The 19,083-nt window shown below is 26.3% G+C and overlaps 2 protein-coding genes across 2 annotated transcripts in view; one reads left to right on the top strand and one right to left on the bottom strand.

Moving 5' to 3' along the window:
* The first annotated feature begins 2,809 nt into the window (after positions 1-2,809).
* The window catches only part of LOC105843243 (tetratricopeptide repeat protein 17), a 28,272-nt gene continuing 11,998 nt past the window's right edge, over positions 2,810-19,083 (top strand). Inside the window, exons 1-2 of the mRNA XM_065791074.1 lie at positions 2,810-3,177; positions 13,316-13,578. Coding sequence (XP_065647146.1) covers positions 3,025-3,177; positions 13,316-13,578 — 416 coding nt within the window. The 5' untranslated portion in view covers positions 2,810-3,024. The remainder of the gene's footprint in view (positions 3,178-13,315; positions 13,579-19,083) is intronic.
* Positions 7,562-9,539, bottom strand: LOC136076975 (tigger transposable element-derived protein 4-like). Its single transcript, XM_065791066.1, has 2 exons — positions 9,027-9,539; positions 7,562-8,899 (listed from the first exon to the last, which is right to left on the bottom strand). The coding sequence occupies exons 1-2, from the start codon at positions 9,410-9,412 to the stop codon at positions 7,807-7,809; spliced, it is 1,479 nt and encodes a 492-aa protein (XP_065647138.1). The 5' UTR covers positions 9,413-9,539; the 3' UTR covers positions 7,562-7,806.

Here is a 19,083-nt window from a genome sequence, read left to right as displayed (position 1 = left end):
TATGAACCCTGAAGAAGTTACTGTTCAACCTAAATTTTGAGAAGGCTGATAAGGCGTACATCAATTTTTTTCTATATATATATTATATAGGATGAAAATTGGATATTAATCTAATGGAAATAATTTGAATAATAAATTGGATAAAAATCTATTGGAAAATTTAACAAAAAAAGTGATATTTGTTTTTTCACTGAACATTAAAACTGTACTGAGTATTAAAGTCAAAAAATTTAACCAAATAAAGGTGAATTATGGCAATTTTTGTAATAAAAATAACTTCATCAAAATTAGCTTTTACATTTGAAGTAGCAAGTTTTAAAAAAAAGTTATTAATATTACATCAAAATAAAACATAATGCACCTCTGTTTTTATATTAATAAACAAGAGATATTAACAGAAATTTAAAAAAAGAACACTTGTTTTTATTGGTTATATTAAAAATTACATAATAAAACTATGAATAAAAATTGTAAATATGAAGTACATTTTATTTAAGATTTTTTTTCTAATTTTTTTAGAGCAGACATATTTTCTTTCTCTTCTGGAGTATATAATGTAAAATAAATTATTAGCATTATAAATATATAAAATTTATCAAAGTTTGCTGCTTTATTTAATATTATTTACCATTAGTTGCTATTAGAGGATACACATTTTATATTAATTATAGAATATAATAACGACTATTTTGTTCAGGTTAAAAGCTATATATCAACAAACATGTATTGAGTTTTGAAATTGAAATAAACAACAACATGAACTTGCATGTTGGCAATCTTTCTTGTTTCTACCTTTTTACACTTAGTTTTTCATAAAGGTGTGTTAAGTTGAGATTTATTGCTTTTGGTAATCAGTTTACTATATCAGAACACACTTGTGGATATCAGGTTATAGATTTTTTCTAATAGCTTATTATGCTGCAATGCTTTGTGATCTTTTATTACTATACATTACCAAAGGATATCTAAATTCGCTCTTGCTTACAATTGCTTTTAATTTAAGAGTGTTGCAAATCATCTGGGCTAGCTATAACAACCAATAAGCAATATTCTCAAACTTTTTTAGTGTTGTATATAATTTATATATGGGAGTAATACGTGTAAAGTTCTAAAAAGAAATTAGGTTATTTTTTCAAAATACTTTTTTTGCTAAATGATTGGATAAATGGGAACTTAATTTGAAAAAAAATTATACCAAGTTAATAATAGTCTATTGATATTAGTAGGTAAATTTTAAAACTGTTTAAAAAAATCTATCGTATGAGAATCACAGCATAGTCAAGTTTCACCATCTGGTTTATAGTTTGTGACAATGGTTGTCTTTTTTATATCTTAGAATTATAAAAACAATTAGAAAAACAAACTAATTTTTTCAAATCTTTATTTTTAAGAAAAAATTCTGAAAAACACGGATGTTTGAGTTGTGAGGGTTTGTATAAGTATTTGTACTATATTTCACAAAATTGGATAGAAAAATCATAATTTTTTTTTGCTATTATTATTTGGTTTTATATGAAGTTACTCAAATTCACTTTTATTATTTAATACGTTTTTTGACATTTGTTTTGATTTAAACATACGTGCAAAAGCCTCTCTTTCAAAATCAGCGAATCAGATTGCGCAAATTTCTGCCTATTCTGAGTCTGTATAGGGTTTCAAAATATGCTCCCCGACCATATTTGACCCTTTTTTAAAGATTTATATAGCCTTTTTTCGTTGTCTGTCTTTTTTAGATCATAGAGCAAGTTTTTAGCTTTTTTGAATAAAATATTTTCAAAAAAATTACTTTTGGCCTAATTTTAAGTTATTCATGATCACTGTGCTCTGGTCTAGGGAAAGTAATTTTTGAGAAAAAAATTTTATATCTTAAATTTTTTCATAAATTCAAATTAGGTTTCCGATTTTATCAAAATATATTTTGACACTCAAAAGATACGATCACATAAAGTTTAGAACACCCTCATTTTATGAAGGTTTTTAAATATTTAGAAAAATGGTCAATAAATGAAAAAAGATGCGGTTTATAATTCGTTTTCAACAATTTCTGTTTCACGTCAACCTGTTGGAAAGAGTAGTTAAAAAAAATTCAAACTAAAAATAACTTCAACTTAAAACTTCTAAAAAAGAAAAGTGAATTGTTTGCTATCAAGTTAGTGATATACATGAAGCTTTAACTGCATTGTCAGATATCGAAGAATCATGAAATTGCACATAAAGCGATATTATTAAATGGTGTTTATAGTTACTATACAACATATATTAGTTATTTGTGGCGTGGAAGGGGCGCCGGAAATATAGGGGCACACCTGAAAATTTTCCGGTTTCCCGGTGGGTCAGTCGATGCCTGAAAAAAAAATCTTTTTGAAACTGGTAAAATTCTATGAAAAGTTTAAAGCAAAATTTGCATCAATTTTTATTAAAAAAGGATTGATGTTCTATTCTGAGAGTTAACTATTTCGTCGTGTTTGTGAGAGTTAACTATTTCGTCGTTTGTTAAGTGTTAATTATTTCTTTAATATCAGAACAGAACATGTATCCTTGTAGTAGCTTTAATGAAAAATGACAAATTTTTTGTATAATTAAAAAAAGTGTTGAAAGCAAAAGACATAATAATAACAAGCTTTTTTGTCATTCATATATTAAAAATACAAATTATAATTGACACACTAAAACATTTTTACAACTTATTTAACAGTACTATATTCAAATGCGATTCCCATTTTCAACTTTTACCTATAAGCCCACCTCCTGTATTGTTTTCACGCGGTTGCCTAACGTTTACTGTACTGTTTCGCTATTTTTTAAACATGTAATCAAATTTTGTCTTCATATAATGACTTGTTTTTTTGTTTTGTTTTTTACGGGACGGGGATTTAAAAATTCGAACTTATTTTGATTACAAATCAATGGCAACGTGCATATTAATGACTATTTTTATTCATGAATGACAAATAAGTGACCGGCTAATAAAAGCTATATGTGATTGATTAAGTTAGAGTAAGCAGAAGTTAATATTACCAATTTATGGATAGAAAAGTTAGATTTTACCATGTGTCTGTTGACGGAATTAGCAATACTTTATGGACTTTTAGTCAGATTTTTTTGCTTATCTGGACCCCGTTAATTGTAGATTCTGCAACTCATTGGGTATTAGAAGATGGCATGATTAAAAGTCAGGTATGTATCTTGTATAATACGAGAACAGTAAAGAATTTTACAACGGTAAATATTGTGTATTTTTAAATTTATATGAAACCCTCTAAAACGTAGAAATCCAGCTTTAAGTCTAGCGCTATATTATTTAGTGTATATTATACTATATTATATATATAATATATAATATATATAATATATAATATATAATATATATAATATATAATATATATTATATATAATATAGTATAATATATATATATATATATATATATATATATATATATATATATATATATATATATATATATATATATATATATTATAAAAAATGTTAATAAGGTATAGTGGTATAGACACAACTGTGCTAATTTTCAAATGGCATATTTCTTCAGTCCAATATAGACAGACTAAGTTAAAAAATTATTTACATCCTGATTTAGTTTATTTTACAGTAAATACAAATGCAACAAGCATTTCCAGCAGCTAAAGCTACTACTGCATTGGCATTGTTTATATCTCCCCAAATAGTTTTCCATCTAAAAATTATAGAAACAGATCCAGCCTTTTTAAATGATATTTAAATCAGTTTTAATGGAACAATAAGAGTTAAAATTTTCATTATAACATATAAAAGGAATAGGTAATGATTTGGATATATTAGGAAAATAAACCAACTTGATTACAATGTGTTCACAAGTTTAGATTTGTGTCAAAAAACAAAAAAGCAACTTTTAAAAGAGTTAATCATGGATGAGACATAGATTTATCAAACTTGAATTTGTTTGTATCCTTGTGTTAAGCAAGTCATAAGAAATGTTTGATTTAAAGCACTTTGAATCATGAATAATTTCAGTTATCAAAATCACCTCCTTAACCGTTTAAACAGATCTGCAGTAAACAATTTCAGATTTCAACAAGTTTTCAATTATTATTTATAGTTGATTTCCAAAAATAACAATTTGAACTCATTTTAACACAATTTTTACTAATATCAACTTTCTAAACATTTCAAAAATTCTTTTTTTCATTATCATATAAAAAAAGAGTATATGAGGTGATTTTTAGAAAAAAAGAAAGTATAAAAAATTTTACTTCAAAAAGAGTATAATACTCTAAAAAAGAGTATGTCTATTCACCCTATATCACCCTATATGGTTAATACCATTAAGTATATATATATATATATATATATATATATATATATATATATATATATATATATATATATATATATATATATATATATATATGTATATATATATATATATATATAAATATATATATATATATATATATATATATATATATATATATATATATATATATATATATATATATATATATATATATATATACACTTAATGGTATTAATGGCTTATAATTGTCCTCAGGCATGAAATTTTCAGTTCTGCTACTCAGTTGTTTTTATTCATCTAAACAATATATATTTTTTGTTTTGTTTTTGTTATTCACTTCCTCAAGGCCTAGAAGACCATTATGAATATAATATATGTATACTTATATGTATACAATATGTATAGCAATAGTATACTATATGTAGCAATCCTACAGTTAAGCGACCTAAAATTTTTTTAACATGAGGAATATTTATTGAAATAATAAAAAAAAGATTGCTGTATCATGCCAAACCTCAGTTGATGTAGCAGCACATTCCCTTGTAGCAGTAGGCTGTAAGATAGTTGATGTATGTACTAAAGCCAATAAGTATTACTCGTGTTTTAAAAGTCTCCCACTGATGAGAGTGCAACAAGCAAAAAAATAAATTATTTTAGGTCATTTAATTGTAGCTTTACCCATATATATATATATATATATATATATATATATATATATATATATATATATATATATATATATATATATATATATATATATATATATATATATATATATATATATATATATATATGTATATATATATATTTATATATATATATATATGTATATATATATATATATATTTATATATATATATATATATATATATATATATATATATGTATATATATATATATATATATATATATATATATATATATATATATATATATATACATAAAAGACTGGAATGTTTCTAAAGTTATTCTGAATGTTTTTAAAAACATTCTGAATGTATTTATTTTTATTTTTTTACTGTTAAACATGTGCAGAGTGTTGTTACATTGGCTATCTTGTAGCCTGCTGCTACAAGGAAGTGCTGCTGCATCGACTAGCGCAGGCAGTATATCAAATAACAAAAAAAAAACTTTTCAGAAAAAAAATAATTTTCTTCAAAATAATTTTTTTTGAAAAAAAAACCTGAACCTGGCCTAGCAATGGTAAAATTATAATTATTATGTTTTGATGAAAATTTTTTTATTTTGAAATTTTATTTTGCTGCTTCTTTATGCCAGGTATAGTAAAAATTTTAAATAATAAATGTTTTTTTAGCGACAAAAAGACAGAAAAACAGTTTGCAAAAAAAAAAAAAAAAGAACCTTATGTTGTTTTTTTTGATAATTTTTTTATTTTAATTTTAATTTAATAATTTAGTAATTAATTAAATAATAAGTAAAAGCAATATTCAAATGTTAAAATATAATCAATCGTTCTAATAAAACAACAATATATAAAAAACTGTTATACATCACATAGTTTTTTATAAAAACAAATGATCTTAATTATATTATTTAAATTAAATTATAAAAGTTCATTCATTTCTCTGTGAATGTAAAAATTTTGTACAATCGCTTTATTAACAAGTAGGAGAGTGACAAATCATTTAAAACGACTTTGGTAATTAAACTTCGAATAGTTGAATATTTGTAAAGTTAAGATAATAGTTTTTCAAAGTTATACTGCAGTTTTTATCTTTTATTCAGAGTTATTAGCGCTCTACTTAGTGAGTTTTTATTATTATGTTTTTGTTATGGTTTTGTTTCTCGATTTTTATTCAGATTTTATTCTTTTATTCTCCAGTTTTATCAGTTGTATAATCGGATTTTTGCTGAGTTTATTCCAGATATAATCAAACCAGTAATTTGCAAGCAAGGCAAAAAATGACAGAAAAACAACCTATGCAACCATCACATTTCTTTATTCAAGCACGTTCATTGCTTAAAATATTTTGCAATGATTGTAGCAAGATCTATTTGAGTATTAATATATTGTCTTATTAAAATAATGGAGTAAAATATAACAATTTTTATTGCGTTTCTTTAGTTGATTCATTTTTCTTGTGCTTTGTAAATCAAATTAAATTTTAAAAATTTAACCGTGATATATCTAAGCTATAAAGATATAGTGACAATTATATTGAAATCTTTTTTTAAATAAACCTTGAACCAAAGAGTTCTATTCTTTTGTTTTTCAACTGTTTAAACTAAAATTTTATTTATTACTATGGTTTCTATTCAATTTACTATCATACTCTTTTATGAACTCGTAATTGATTTTATATTCTTTTTCTGAAATTAGGAGAAAATATATGTTATGTTGATGTGATATGTAAGTTGAAATTTGAGGTAATCTAATTTTTAATTTCAAAGAGACTTAGTAGAAATAGATTTTTTAAGATTCTGGTATATATACTTCTTAAATATATTCTTCTTATATAATATAGGCATGTAAAAAAAAAGGGTTATATGAGTTTTAAAAAAAAAATTTTTTTTTACATATTTTTATAAATAGAACCAATAAAAGTGTATTAAATACAGTCTTATTTTATATATCAGGTTTATTGCTGTAAAATATATTTAAATATATTAAATATAGCGCAAGTATAGAAACGAAAATAAAATATGATGAAATCATATAGTATTATTTTTATCATAGAAAAGGAATATATATAGTTATAAATTATTTATTAATATTCATTTTAAACAAATTAGCCCAAAATATCTTCAATTTCAAAATTGAATGCAGTTTCTTCACTTTCACTCGTATCACTTTCACAATATTAGCATATTAAATCAACTGCCGCCTTTTTAAAAAAACCCAGGAGGTTAATGTGAAAGTATACAGGGAAATATGCACTACTTTAAACAACTTAAAAGTATGACAAACTAGTTTATCAATCAGTTAAACAAAATGTGTGATTATACAAAAAGAATTTGTCTTTATTATCTAACAGTTCTTATTGTGTAAGTTTACAAATTTCCAAAGAATACTGAAAGCCCGAACTATTATGTTAAATTCTTTTGCAACACATGCATATTTTTCCTGCTTTTTAACATACTAATTATTTATCTTTTAACATAACACAGAATAATATGGAACAATTATAGCTGTTTAAAATAACTTGTTCGATTTATATTTTTTATTTTTACATCAGAATATTCAAAAATTATTATTTTCATAATTTTTTTAGCATATCCTGAATGAATTAGTTTCGTTTTTTAACTAGTACAGTCGACTCTCGATATCTCGAACACTAAGGGGACCGGAATAAAAGTTCGAGATATCGAGAGTTCGAGATATCAAGAAAAGGGTTGAAAATAAATAAAATTGCCCGACTTTCATTAAAACAAGTTATTTTTCTGACAAAAATCATTAACAACAAAAACTACAACTTTTGGAAAAAATCTGTTATCTGATATTGCTTTAAATTATCCATCTTTTCCATCTTCATTAAATCCTCAAGTTTTAGTGCTAGGGATTGATTTCATTTCCGTATTTTGAGCTGTATAGCGAAGCATTTTGAATTGTTTCAAAAGCAATTTCTAATTGAATATCAGATGGGCGTGGCGGGGCTTCGACGTCAATAGCTTCGTCAACGCTATCTTCAACTTCATTATCGTCGTTTTCAAAATTAGGGTCTAAAATCTGAGCAATGATTTCAGCATCAGTAGCAAGTGAACCGGTGGTTACTACATCGCAATCTAAACCAATGTAAGATTCCGCTGAGAGATCTTCTTGGACGGCACGAGGATCTAACTCTCGCAAACGGTTAAGTTCTTCTGTCAAAAATTTAAAAGAATGATCATCATCAGCTTCTTCAATACTCTTGTTTGTTTTGCTGATACCAGCTTTTTTAAAGCAGTTGATGACAGTCTCCTTCGACACAGCATTCCACGAAGAAACAAGATCTTTCATTGCTTGAAGTATAGAAATTTTTGGCATGGGTTCGTTATTATCGACAGCCTTGATACACAAACGCACAATTTTGTGACGATAATGAGCTTTAAGACTTCGTATTACGCCTTGATCCATGGGCTGAAGGACAGATGTGGTGTTAGGGGGGAAAAATATTAGGTTGATGTTGCTTAGCCCTTCAATGTGTGGGTGGGCAGAACAGTTATCCACCAGGAGTGCTACTTTCCTGTCTTGTGCACGAAAAAATGAGTCAAGTTTCATTACCCATTCTGTAAAAAGGTCTCCGGTCATCCAACTTTTTAGCTGATTTTTATATGTGCAAGGAAGTTGTTTAATGTGCTTAAAACACCGTGGGTTTTTAGATTTTCCAATAACAAACATAGGTAATTTTTCTCCCGTTGCACTCCCTGCTGCTATGCCTGTTAGTCTGACTTTACTATTTTTTCCCCCAAAACATTTTTCTTGTGATAAATGGTATGTTTTGTTTGGTAGGCACTGGTAAAATAGTCCAAACTCATCGGCATTGAAAATGTTTTCAAGCTTGTAATTCAAAAGCAATGTTGGAAGTGTAGTTTCATTCCACGAAGCAGTCATATTATTCGTCACGGCGGCACTTTCGCCTGAGATTATTTTAAAGCTGATGCCGTTCCTAAAAATAGGAACAGAATAATTGAATTTTAATTACACGTTTAAAAAACTAAATAAATTAAATATAAACAGATACATGTTATTTGTTTATATTAAAATTGAACAAGATTTGACAAAATTTAACTGACCTTTCTTTCCAATTATGAAACCAACAATCAGATGCTTTAAAATCCAACTCTCCTAATGCTTCTGCGAATTTTAGTGCCTTTTCTTTTAGTATGGTACCATCAATTGGTACTTGTTGACTTCTTTTTGCAACGAACCACATGTATATGGCTTTGTCTACATTTTTGAAATTACCACTACGAAGTTTCTTCCGTTTAGATTTTGTGCCATTTTTTTCCAGTGAGGTTAATAACTTGGTTTTATTTTTAATCCAGGTTGATAATGTGTTCCTTGGGACTCCATACTTTTTGGCAACCTCTTTGTTAGACATCCCAGTCTCTAGGTCTTTTAATGCCTTGCATTTTTCTATTATAGATTTGTTCGTGAGTTTTCGTTTAACGAGCGGCATGTTGCTGCGTTTGACAAAAAGAATAAATTATATATTAAAGGAAAACTTTTCAGAAATTCGATTCTTAAAAAAAATCGAATTTAAAAATCGAATTAAAAATTTTTTTTTTTCGAAAATTGGAATTTAAAAAAATTAAATTTTATTAAAACATTTTTGAAAAAAAAATGTTGAAAAGTTCGAGATAACGAGAGAAAATTGCCCTGTGGACCGAAAATATTGTTCGAGATACCAAAAAGTTCGAGATAATAAGGTTCGAGATATCGAGAGGATTTTAGCCTAAACTAGTACGTTATGTCCATGGGACCGCTAAAAAAGTTTGAGATACTCAAAAGTTCGAGATATCAAGTATTCGAGATATCGAGAGTCGACTGTAAAACAAACAGTTTTACAAAATTATATCATTTGAGAAGTTTTTAAAAGAATAACTAAATAAAAACATAAAAATATTTAACTTTATTTTGACCCAAAATTTATATTTTGCACGGGCTTTATTGTGCCTGTGTAAACTGATTTGCACGGGTGTGGTGGCGGGCACGGGTTAGAGCCATTCCTACGAAAGCCTATATATATACATATATACAATGTATATATGTATATATATATATGTGTGTTTGTATATTATGCACACACACACACACACACACACACACACACACACACACACACACACACACACACACACACACACACAGATATATATATATATATATATATATATATATATATATATATATATATATATATATATATATATATATATACAACCCTCGGAATTAGGAAAAATGAGGTCGGCATCAGGTCAGCAAAAATTATTTGATGCAAAGGTCTGACCATAATACATAGAAAGGAGGTCGGCAATTTTTGCCAACCTGAAACACTTTCAGGTCAGCATTGCCGAATGCTGACCCTTATTCCGAGGGTTGTATATATATATTTATATATGTATATATACATGCATATATATACAACTCTCAGAATTAGCGTCGGCATTCAGCAAGGCTGACCTAACTGCCGTCCTGAAAGTGTTTGAGGTCGGCTAAAAATTGCTGGCCTCATTTTTATGTTTTATGGTCAGACCTTTGTATCAAATAATTTTTGCTGACCTGATGCCGACCTCTATAAGATTGAGGTTGGCAAATTATTGCCAACCTCATTTTTCCTAATTCCAAAGGTGGTATATATATATATATATATATATATATATATATATATATATATAATATATATATATATATATATATATATATATATATATATATATATATATATATATATATATATATATATATATATATATATATAGTTTGTTGTCTTTGGGAAGAGCGGAAGGAAAAAAGTGATTCTTACGCCAACACATACGTTTTAATTACTTTTGACTTTCGTCCAACATTTGCGTGTTGGATGAAAGTAAAAACCATTCATTTAATTACAAATAAATCGTTTTTAAAAAAAACCACAAAAACGCAAATTTAATTGACCAGAATGTTTTAAAAACATTCTGAATGTTTTTAACAATATAAACAATGTTTTTATTTTTAATTTTTTTAATAAAATGTTTTTAGTTTTAGTTTTTTTAATAAAATGTTTTTATTTTTAGTTTTTTTTACTGTAAATCATGCGCGGAGTGTTGCTACATCGACTATCTTATAGCCTGACTCGCAAGGGAGTGCTGCTACATCGACTATCTTTTAGCCTGACCCGCAAGGGAGTGTTGCTACATCAACTGAGGGTTTGGTTGGGGCAGGCATTCTATTAATTAATAAAAAAAAATAATTCCGTTCTTGCATTTTAATTTTTACTTTTTGTCAACAAAATATGGAAAAAACTTTCGGACAACATCTACGGGTTGTGTATATATATATATATATATATATATATATATATATATATATATATATATATATATATATATATATATATATATATAGTTCTATAGTTTGTTGCTTTTGGAAAGCACGAAAGGAAAAAAGTGCTTTTTACGCCAACACATACGTCACTTTTAATTACTTTTGACTTTCATCCAACATTTGCGCGTTGGACGAAAGTCAAAACCATTAATTTAATTACAAATTAATCGTTTTTTAAAAAAACGCAAATTTAATTGACCAGAATGTTTTTAAAAACATTCTGAATGTTTTTATTTTTATTTTGTTTAATAAAATGTTTTTATTTTTAATTTTTTTAATAAAATGTTTTTATTTTTAATTTTTTTAATAAAATGTTTTTATTTTAATTTTTTTTTACTGTAAATAATGCGCGGAGTGTTGCTACATCGACTATCTTATAGCCTGACTCGCAAGGGAGTGCTGCTACATCGACTGACAAGTAGCCTGACTCGCAAGGGAGTGCTGCTATATCGACTAACAAATAGCCTGACTTGCAACGGAGTGCTGCTACATCTACTATCTTATAGCCTGACCCGCAAGGGAGTGCTGCTACATCGACTGAGGGTTTGTTTGGGGCAGGCAATCTATCAATTAATAAAAAAAATATTCCGGTCTTGCATTTTAATTTTTACTTTTTGTCAACAAAATATGGAAAAAACTTTCGGACAACATATAAGAGTTCTATATATATATATATATATATATAGAACCCTTAGATGTTGTCCGAAAGTTTTTTCCATATTTTGTTGACAAAAAGTAAAAATTAAAATGCAAGACCGGAATTTTTTTTTTTTAATAATGATAGACTGCCTGCCCCAACCAAACCCTCAGTCGATGTAGCAGCACTCCCTTGCGGGTCAGGCTATTTGTCAGTCGATGTAGCAGCACTCCCTTGCGAGTCAGGCTATAAGATAGTCGATGTAGCAACACTCCCTTGTGAGTCAGGCTATAAGATAGTCGATGTAGCAACACTCCGCGCATGATTTACAGTAAAAAAAATGAAAATAAAAACATTTTATTAAAAAAAATAAAAATAAAAACATTGTTTATATTTTTAAAAACATTTAGAATGTTTTAAAAACATTCAGAATGTTTTTAAAAACATTCTGGTCAATTAAATTTGCGTTTTTGTGGGTTTTTTATATAACAATTAATTTGTAATTAAATTAATGGTTTTGACTTTCGTCCAACACGGAAATGTTGGACGAAAGTCAAAAGTAATTAAAAGTGACGTATGTGTTGGCGTAAGAATCACTTTTTTCCTTCCGCTCTTCCTAAAGCCAACAAACTATAGATCTATATATATATATATATATATATATATATATATATATATATATATATATATATATATATATATATATATATATATATATATATATATATATTCAACCGCAATTAAAAATGTAACCAGAGTAAATTTCGTAATTTCTAAGTAAAATTTTTTAAGTAAAGTTTTCGTAAAAATGTAACAAAAAAGTAAATTTCGCCTTCAGTTAGAGTTTTGGAGTTTTATTTTAAAGCTTTTATATTTTCTTTTTTAGTTTTTTTAATTTAATATATTTAATATATTATTTATTTTCAGTGCAAACTTGCTATTGCTTATTTAATTTGTAATGGAACAATTAAAGATCACAATCCCAATTCAATTCACACTTGAGACTTGCACACATAACACCAGTACTTCAATGATAAATTTATTTTGTTAATAATTCTTTTGCCAAAAAATGAAGAAAAAAAAAATCACTAGACTTAGATTAGTTAATAATAATGTTATTATTATTATTATTATTATTATTATTATTATTATTATTATTAATGCTTATTATAATTGCTATTATTATTATTTCTATCTTATATATCTATTGTTATTACTATTATCTTATATATTATTGCTGAACAGATTAGTAGTGTCCACTTGTGTGTGTTTGATACAGAACATGCATGAATATTGTTGTGTATAATATAGTGCACATGTATTATAATATTATCATTTTGATTATATTCACTGTTTTAGGTTGATACATGGTATAACATCTATGACCCAAGTGATCTTATGCTGTTCATTCAACAAACTGAAACTGCTGATGAACTTAAAGCACTTGAAAAACAAGAAGACTTAAAATTTCATACTAGTTTCCTCACTGCAGATGCCATTCAAAAAAATCAAGAAAAGATAGCTTTTCATTCAGACCCTGACTGTCAAATTGCTCGTAAAAAATTATCACAGTTTGATCTGTATCTGAGCTCTTTTCTTAGATTAGATGCAAAGGGTATTATGTATGAACTATTTTATTTTTTATTTTTTGACTATATCTTACTTTTAACTTTTACTTTGCTTTGCTGTTAAAGGAAGAAAATAAAGTAGAAGGTATTATAAACCTTTTAATGGTATATCAGGGGGTATTCTAAGAAAAAAATTTGGGCGGTGGTACCCCCATCCCGGAGAAATTTAGGGGAAATATTGCCAATATATATATATATATATATATATATATATATATATATATATATATATATATAATATATATATATATATACACACACACACACACATACAAAATAAAAATTATGTGAATAGTTAATAAAAAGTTTATTTAATTTATAAGATAAATAAGTGAAATCACAATAACAAAGCATAAGTGAAATCACAATTTTGTACATAAATTAGAATGTCGTAACACTTCTTAACAAGACCTGTAAATAATATTTTTTTAGTTGTTGGTATGTTTTTTATAAAACAATTCTTACTTTTAAATATAAATAAGGGTCTTGAAGCACCTCTAAAAATATTTTTTATATGTTTTTAGAGATGCCCCAAAACCCTTATTTATACTTAAAAGGGATAGTTGCTTTATTAAACAATTATTACTTTTTTAAGTGTTTATATAATAATTAAATTTTTTTTAGAAGAATATATAATTGCACTAATTATATATTTTTATTTTGTTCAAATTGAGACAAATTTGTGGCCGTTGTTCAATTTATGATAAGTGCAAATATCACATTTTGCAGGAGAAGAGTTTGAAAACTTGATTCGTTGCCATAAATCAGGTGATAATGAAAAATAAATTATTTTTCATAAAATGAAGCTATTTTTTTTTTAAACTACAAAAATCAAAGTTTGACCAAATGAAAGATGTAATGAAATATAACAAAACTGGATACTTATCTCAAAATGACCATATATGTTTATCTATATATATATCAAGCTTTACCGGGAAATGCGTGTGGTCACACGCCTTGTTTGTCCACGCTTAAAGTAATTTTTTTAGACAACATGACCACATTTTTATATAATAAACATTTTAAGAATTTGCAGCAAAACAAAGCTGTAAGAAACTAGAAAATAAAACAGCAATACCTGAAGAAAAGAACCGAAGACTAAATAGAAAATCTAAATAAAGTAAGCTAAAAAAAATTGAATAATTAAAAAAGAAAATTGTTGTCAAAAAAATAATATACCTAAATATTTTACTGTTTTTGTTTTCTTATTTTTAGGGCATTTGTTATTTTCCACTACCAAAATTGATACAAGAAGAGAAAAAAAAAAGATAAGAATATACAGAAAATAAAAATATTTTTTGATATTCAATTTTTTTGTGACTTTTTTTCAGACAGTATATTAAGGAAATACTTTATAATTTGTGCTAGAAACATGGGCAATTTTTAAATTTGTTTTTCAAATGTTTTTGCTAAACTTTACTGTTTTTATCAATGGACAGGAAAGTGAGAAAACTAATTGCTATTTATTTGTAAAAAAAAAAAGTTTTAAAAAAATCTAAAAAAATAAAAAAATCATTAATACTGGTGTTTAAATATAAAATATTTGGTTGTTTTCAATACCCCCATTGACATAGTCTGCACTTTTGTAGGATTATCCAAATTGTGCATCTGATGAACTATTGTTATTGACGATGCTCCAAAAGTTTGTGGGCTAGACATTGTTAATTTACTGAACTTTTTTAACGAAATGTTTAGTAGCCTATTTTAAATTTTTTTTTAAGTTTTTAAATACATTTTCTTAAACAGAGCAATCGTTATGTTCATTATCTCTAGTAATTCGTATTAACATTGGAAATTGAGCAATATAAAAGAAACAATTTCAGACATGTATCAAATGCGGTAAATACATTTATTAAAGAAACCATATTATTCTTTTATTATAACATATTTTGTCATTACAAAATTTATTAATCAAGTAATATATTTTACAAATAAATAACAATTTATTTATTTTTATTTTCCTATTATATAAGTATTGAGAAGAAAACATCAAATATAGCAAACACATTTTTAAAAGCAAAAAGATGTACAAAACAAATAAACGTAATAAAAAAAAACTAAAAAAATTTCACAGAATGACTGGGGTTGATATTTGACTGGGACTGGGTTTGATAAAATATAGCCAGGGCCAAGTTTGTGACCAGGGCTTCATAAACATTTATACATCCTTAAGTATATTTTTTTTATTCAAAATTCATGTTATATTTTATATGTATACATGCATAGATAAACATCATTATGATCACCATGATTATCATAATCATCATTATCAACATCATCATCATCATCATCATCATCATCATCATCATCATCATCATCATCATCATCATCATCATCATCATCATCATCATCATCATCATCATTATCACCTTCTCTTTCAGCAAATACTACACCATATAAATACTAAAGTTTATATAAATATGAAATAATATTGTATGCCAGCATCTAAATAAGTGGCAAACATGTATGTTTATATCCATAATATCTATACATAAAGTGCATCTCAGAAGCTTTTATTCCTTCCGGACTAAAAGTTTAGAAGCTTTTATTCCTACTCTTCAAGTCAAACCTCATTCTACTCCATATTTTTTTCACCATCTTGAGCAGTTGCTTTATTAATCATTTATTTCATCTTTTTTACAAGAACATCTCTCTTAAGAACAAATGTCCTTTTATTAAGCTCTGTTATTCTCAGTTTACTAAATCTTGTATCTTATATCAGATGTTAGGTTCTAGAGACTTTTGGTTAGTCTTCAACAATGTCATTAACTGAAGTAAGTCTAACATTAAATCTTATTAATTATATAATATTTAATATTATTTATTTTTTAAAAAGTGCTAAATAAGTGGTTCCAATTTTTCAAAACTCTAAAAAACACTTTGACCTCTCCAACAATCCTACAATTAGTCTTCACTCTGTTATTAGTTTCTTTATATAAAGGTTTTGAGATTATTAAATTATTTTTTACTAACTGCAGTAATAAAGTTATTCTTGAAGGCCTACACTCTTCTTTATTTAAAATAACTTTAAGGGTACCACAAGGTATCTTGTGGTACTCTTAAATCTTTGCTCCTGTATTGTTTTTTATCTACAATATCAATCTTCATGAAAATTTATCTAAAGTGGCTCTATTTGTTGACAACTCAACTTTATACTCTTGTCTTGACAAAAAATCTTCACTTTTTGATTGCTTCGAACAAGCAGCTGATTTTTAATCTGATTTCTCTTCTGTAACAGCCTAAGGCTTGCTGTGGCTTGTGGATTTAAATTCTGAACTTAAAATCTGCAATTTTTGTTAGACAACAAAACTCATTTATTTGCTGCAAAAAAATATTGCAATAATGTTTGTATTCCTATATTAATGAATAACAACCCTCATACTCTCAGAAAAAGTCTAAAAGTACATTGAAAATGTAATGCGGTTGTGGTGTAGTGGTAGAGCGCTTGCGTCATAAGCGAGAGGTGCCGAGTTTGATGCCCACTACGTGAAGATCAAATTGCGCTTAACTTGTTTCTCTGCACTGAGGCCTTGGTTGTCAAGTTTTGTGTTTTGGAGTTGAGAGAGGTTATTAGTACAATTAAGTAGCCTCCTCATCTGTAGTGACGTTTTCAGTCTTGGAAAGGTGAATTAACTTAAAAAAACAAAATAGTAATAAGTTAGACCTGCTTTATCTGCCAAGCCCGAGCCACTCTCCCATTGTTGTAAGGTTGCATTTCTTTCTTTTTTCTACAAATACGATCATGGTCTATGCTCAACAAGATATCATCTCTATTATGATAAACCAAAATTCATTCTTGCTGGTTTCTTATTCAACAAGTTGCATCCTTTTACTGTATCTGTCCCTTCATCCTATAAAAACTTTTATTAATCCAGTTTTTTTCCTTGCACATCATAAAAACCTTATAATTATTAACCATCTTTATGTTTTTTTTTTATATATAACCTACAACTTTTCAAGTCTTTTTCCTAGTATTTTTTTTTTACTTATTTTCTATTTTAAAGTAACTAATAACTTAATAATGGTTGCTTGCAATCTTGTTGGAAGTAAATTAGAGTTTGAAAATATATAAATATATGCCAGTATTTAATAAATAGTAAATGTAAGTATAAAGTTGTAATATTTAAAGTATTATAAATTTTTTTAGCAGGACTTGATAGCCCCGGCTATCAAGTCCTGCTAAATTTTATAGTTTAGCCGGGGCTGGGGCCAGATTTTAAAAAAGTCTAATTTTTAGCTGGGGCTAGGGCTCCAGTCACTATAAAGGCATTAAATATACAGTTTGTTGTAAAAAAACTGCTATTAGCTTGTCTATGGTTTTTAAATTGACAAAATTAAGGTTGATTATGAAAAATGCATTAATTTAATTGAGAAAACTAATTAAATTTAATGTTTTTTTAAAAAACCACAAAAAGGAAGTGCCGCTACATCGACTGAGGATTTGATTAAGGAAGGCAGTCTATCAAATAATAATAAAAATGATATAAACAATAATTTTTCTAATCTTTTTTCTTTTTTTGTTTAGGTGGCAATTTTAATATATAAAAAGTGTCTATTCAGTGTCTACCAGATGTTCATCAACTCATCACCCTCTCTTTGATTTGCAACAAAGGGGTAATGAGTTGATAAAGATACATTCTATAGTTAAAAATAAAACAATTTAATTCCGCATTGTAGTCTGCAACTTTTGTGCTTATTTTTTATATAAAATTTTTTATGGTAGCAACAGTGGCATAGTGTTTACTGCTCTTGTCTCAGAATAGTGGGTTCAATGCCAGATCTGGCCATGTTTGCAATAATAATAAGAATGGAGGCATGAACTTTCTAGTTAATTGCTCTTTAACAGTGCTCTGTGACAAGACTGTAAGGACTTTATGGACTTAAATAACCAGATAAAAAAATCAAGACTCGACTACCCGATCAACTGTGCCTAGGTATTAGTTCAGAAATTAAAAATAATTAATCACTAATAAGTAAGAAGCTCAAGATCTTGAAGACTTTACAATTTTTCTAAAACAAAAATTTAAGAAAAGATTTTTAAAAATTATATTTAAAAAAACCCTTTTTACAATTAATTTAATTTAAGATTTTTAAAATAAGGATTTTAAAAGAAATTATTGCAAGAAAAAGTAAAAGAAGAAAATTCCAAAAGTTGTAGGTGAAAGGTATTAATCTCTATAATTTCAAGGTCTAAGGTATCAGCTTTTAAAAATTCTTGATTAAAGTTATTGATTTCAAAAATTTAGCCAAAGCTAAAACAAATTTCTACTCTAAATTTAGGATAGTACTATATATAACACTTTTTTTTTTAAATTGTTAGAAAAATATATTTTGCTAATATATTTTGCTAATATATTTTTCTCAGAAATATGAAATGTCAACTTTAATTCTTACAGTTTCAAACAAAGAAGTATATATATATATATATATATATATATATATATATATATATATATATATATATATATATATATATATATATATATATATATATATATA

The sequence above is a fragment of the Hydra vulgaris genome, chromosome 02 (genome assembly GCF_038396675.1).
Source record: "Hydra vulgaris chromosome 02, alternate assembly HydraT2T_AEP".
Taxonomy (NCBI): domain Eukaryota; kingdom Metazoa; phylum Cnidaria; class Hydrozoa; order Anthoathecata; family Hydridae; genus Hydra; species Hydra vulgaris.
This window is presented reverse-complemented; position numbering and strand designations above follow the sequence as displayed.

Bases quoted from the DNA above. Each gene is read 5' to 3' on its own strand.
- LOC136076975 (XM_065791066.1), bottom strand. From the start codon at position 9,412: ATGCCGCTCGTTAAACGAAAACTCACGAACAAATCTATAATAGAAAAA. The intron at 8,900-9,026 runs GTCAGTTAAATT...TCCTATTTTTAG, and splicing joins TTTCATAATTGGAAAGAAAG to GAACGGCATCAGCTTTAAAA.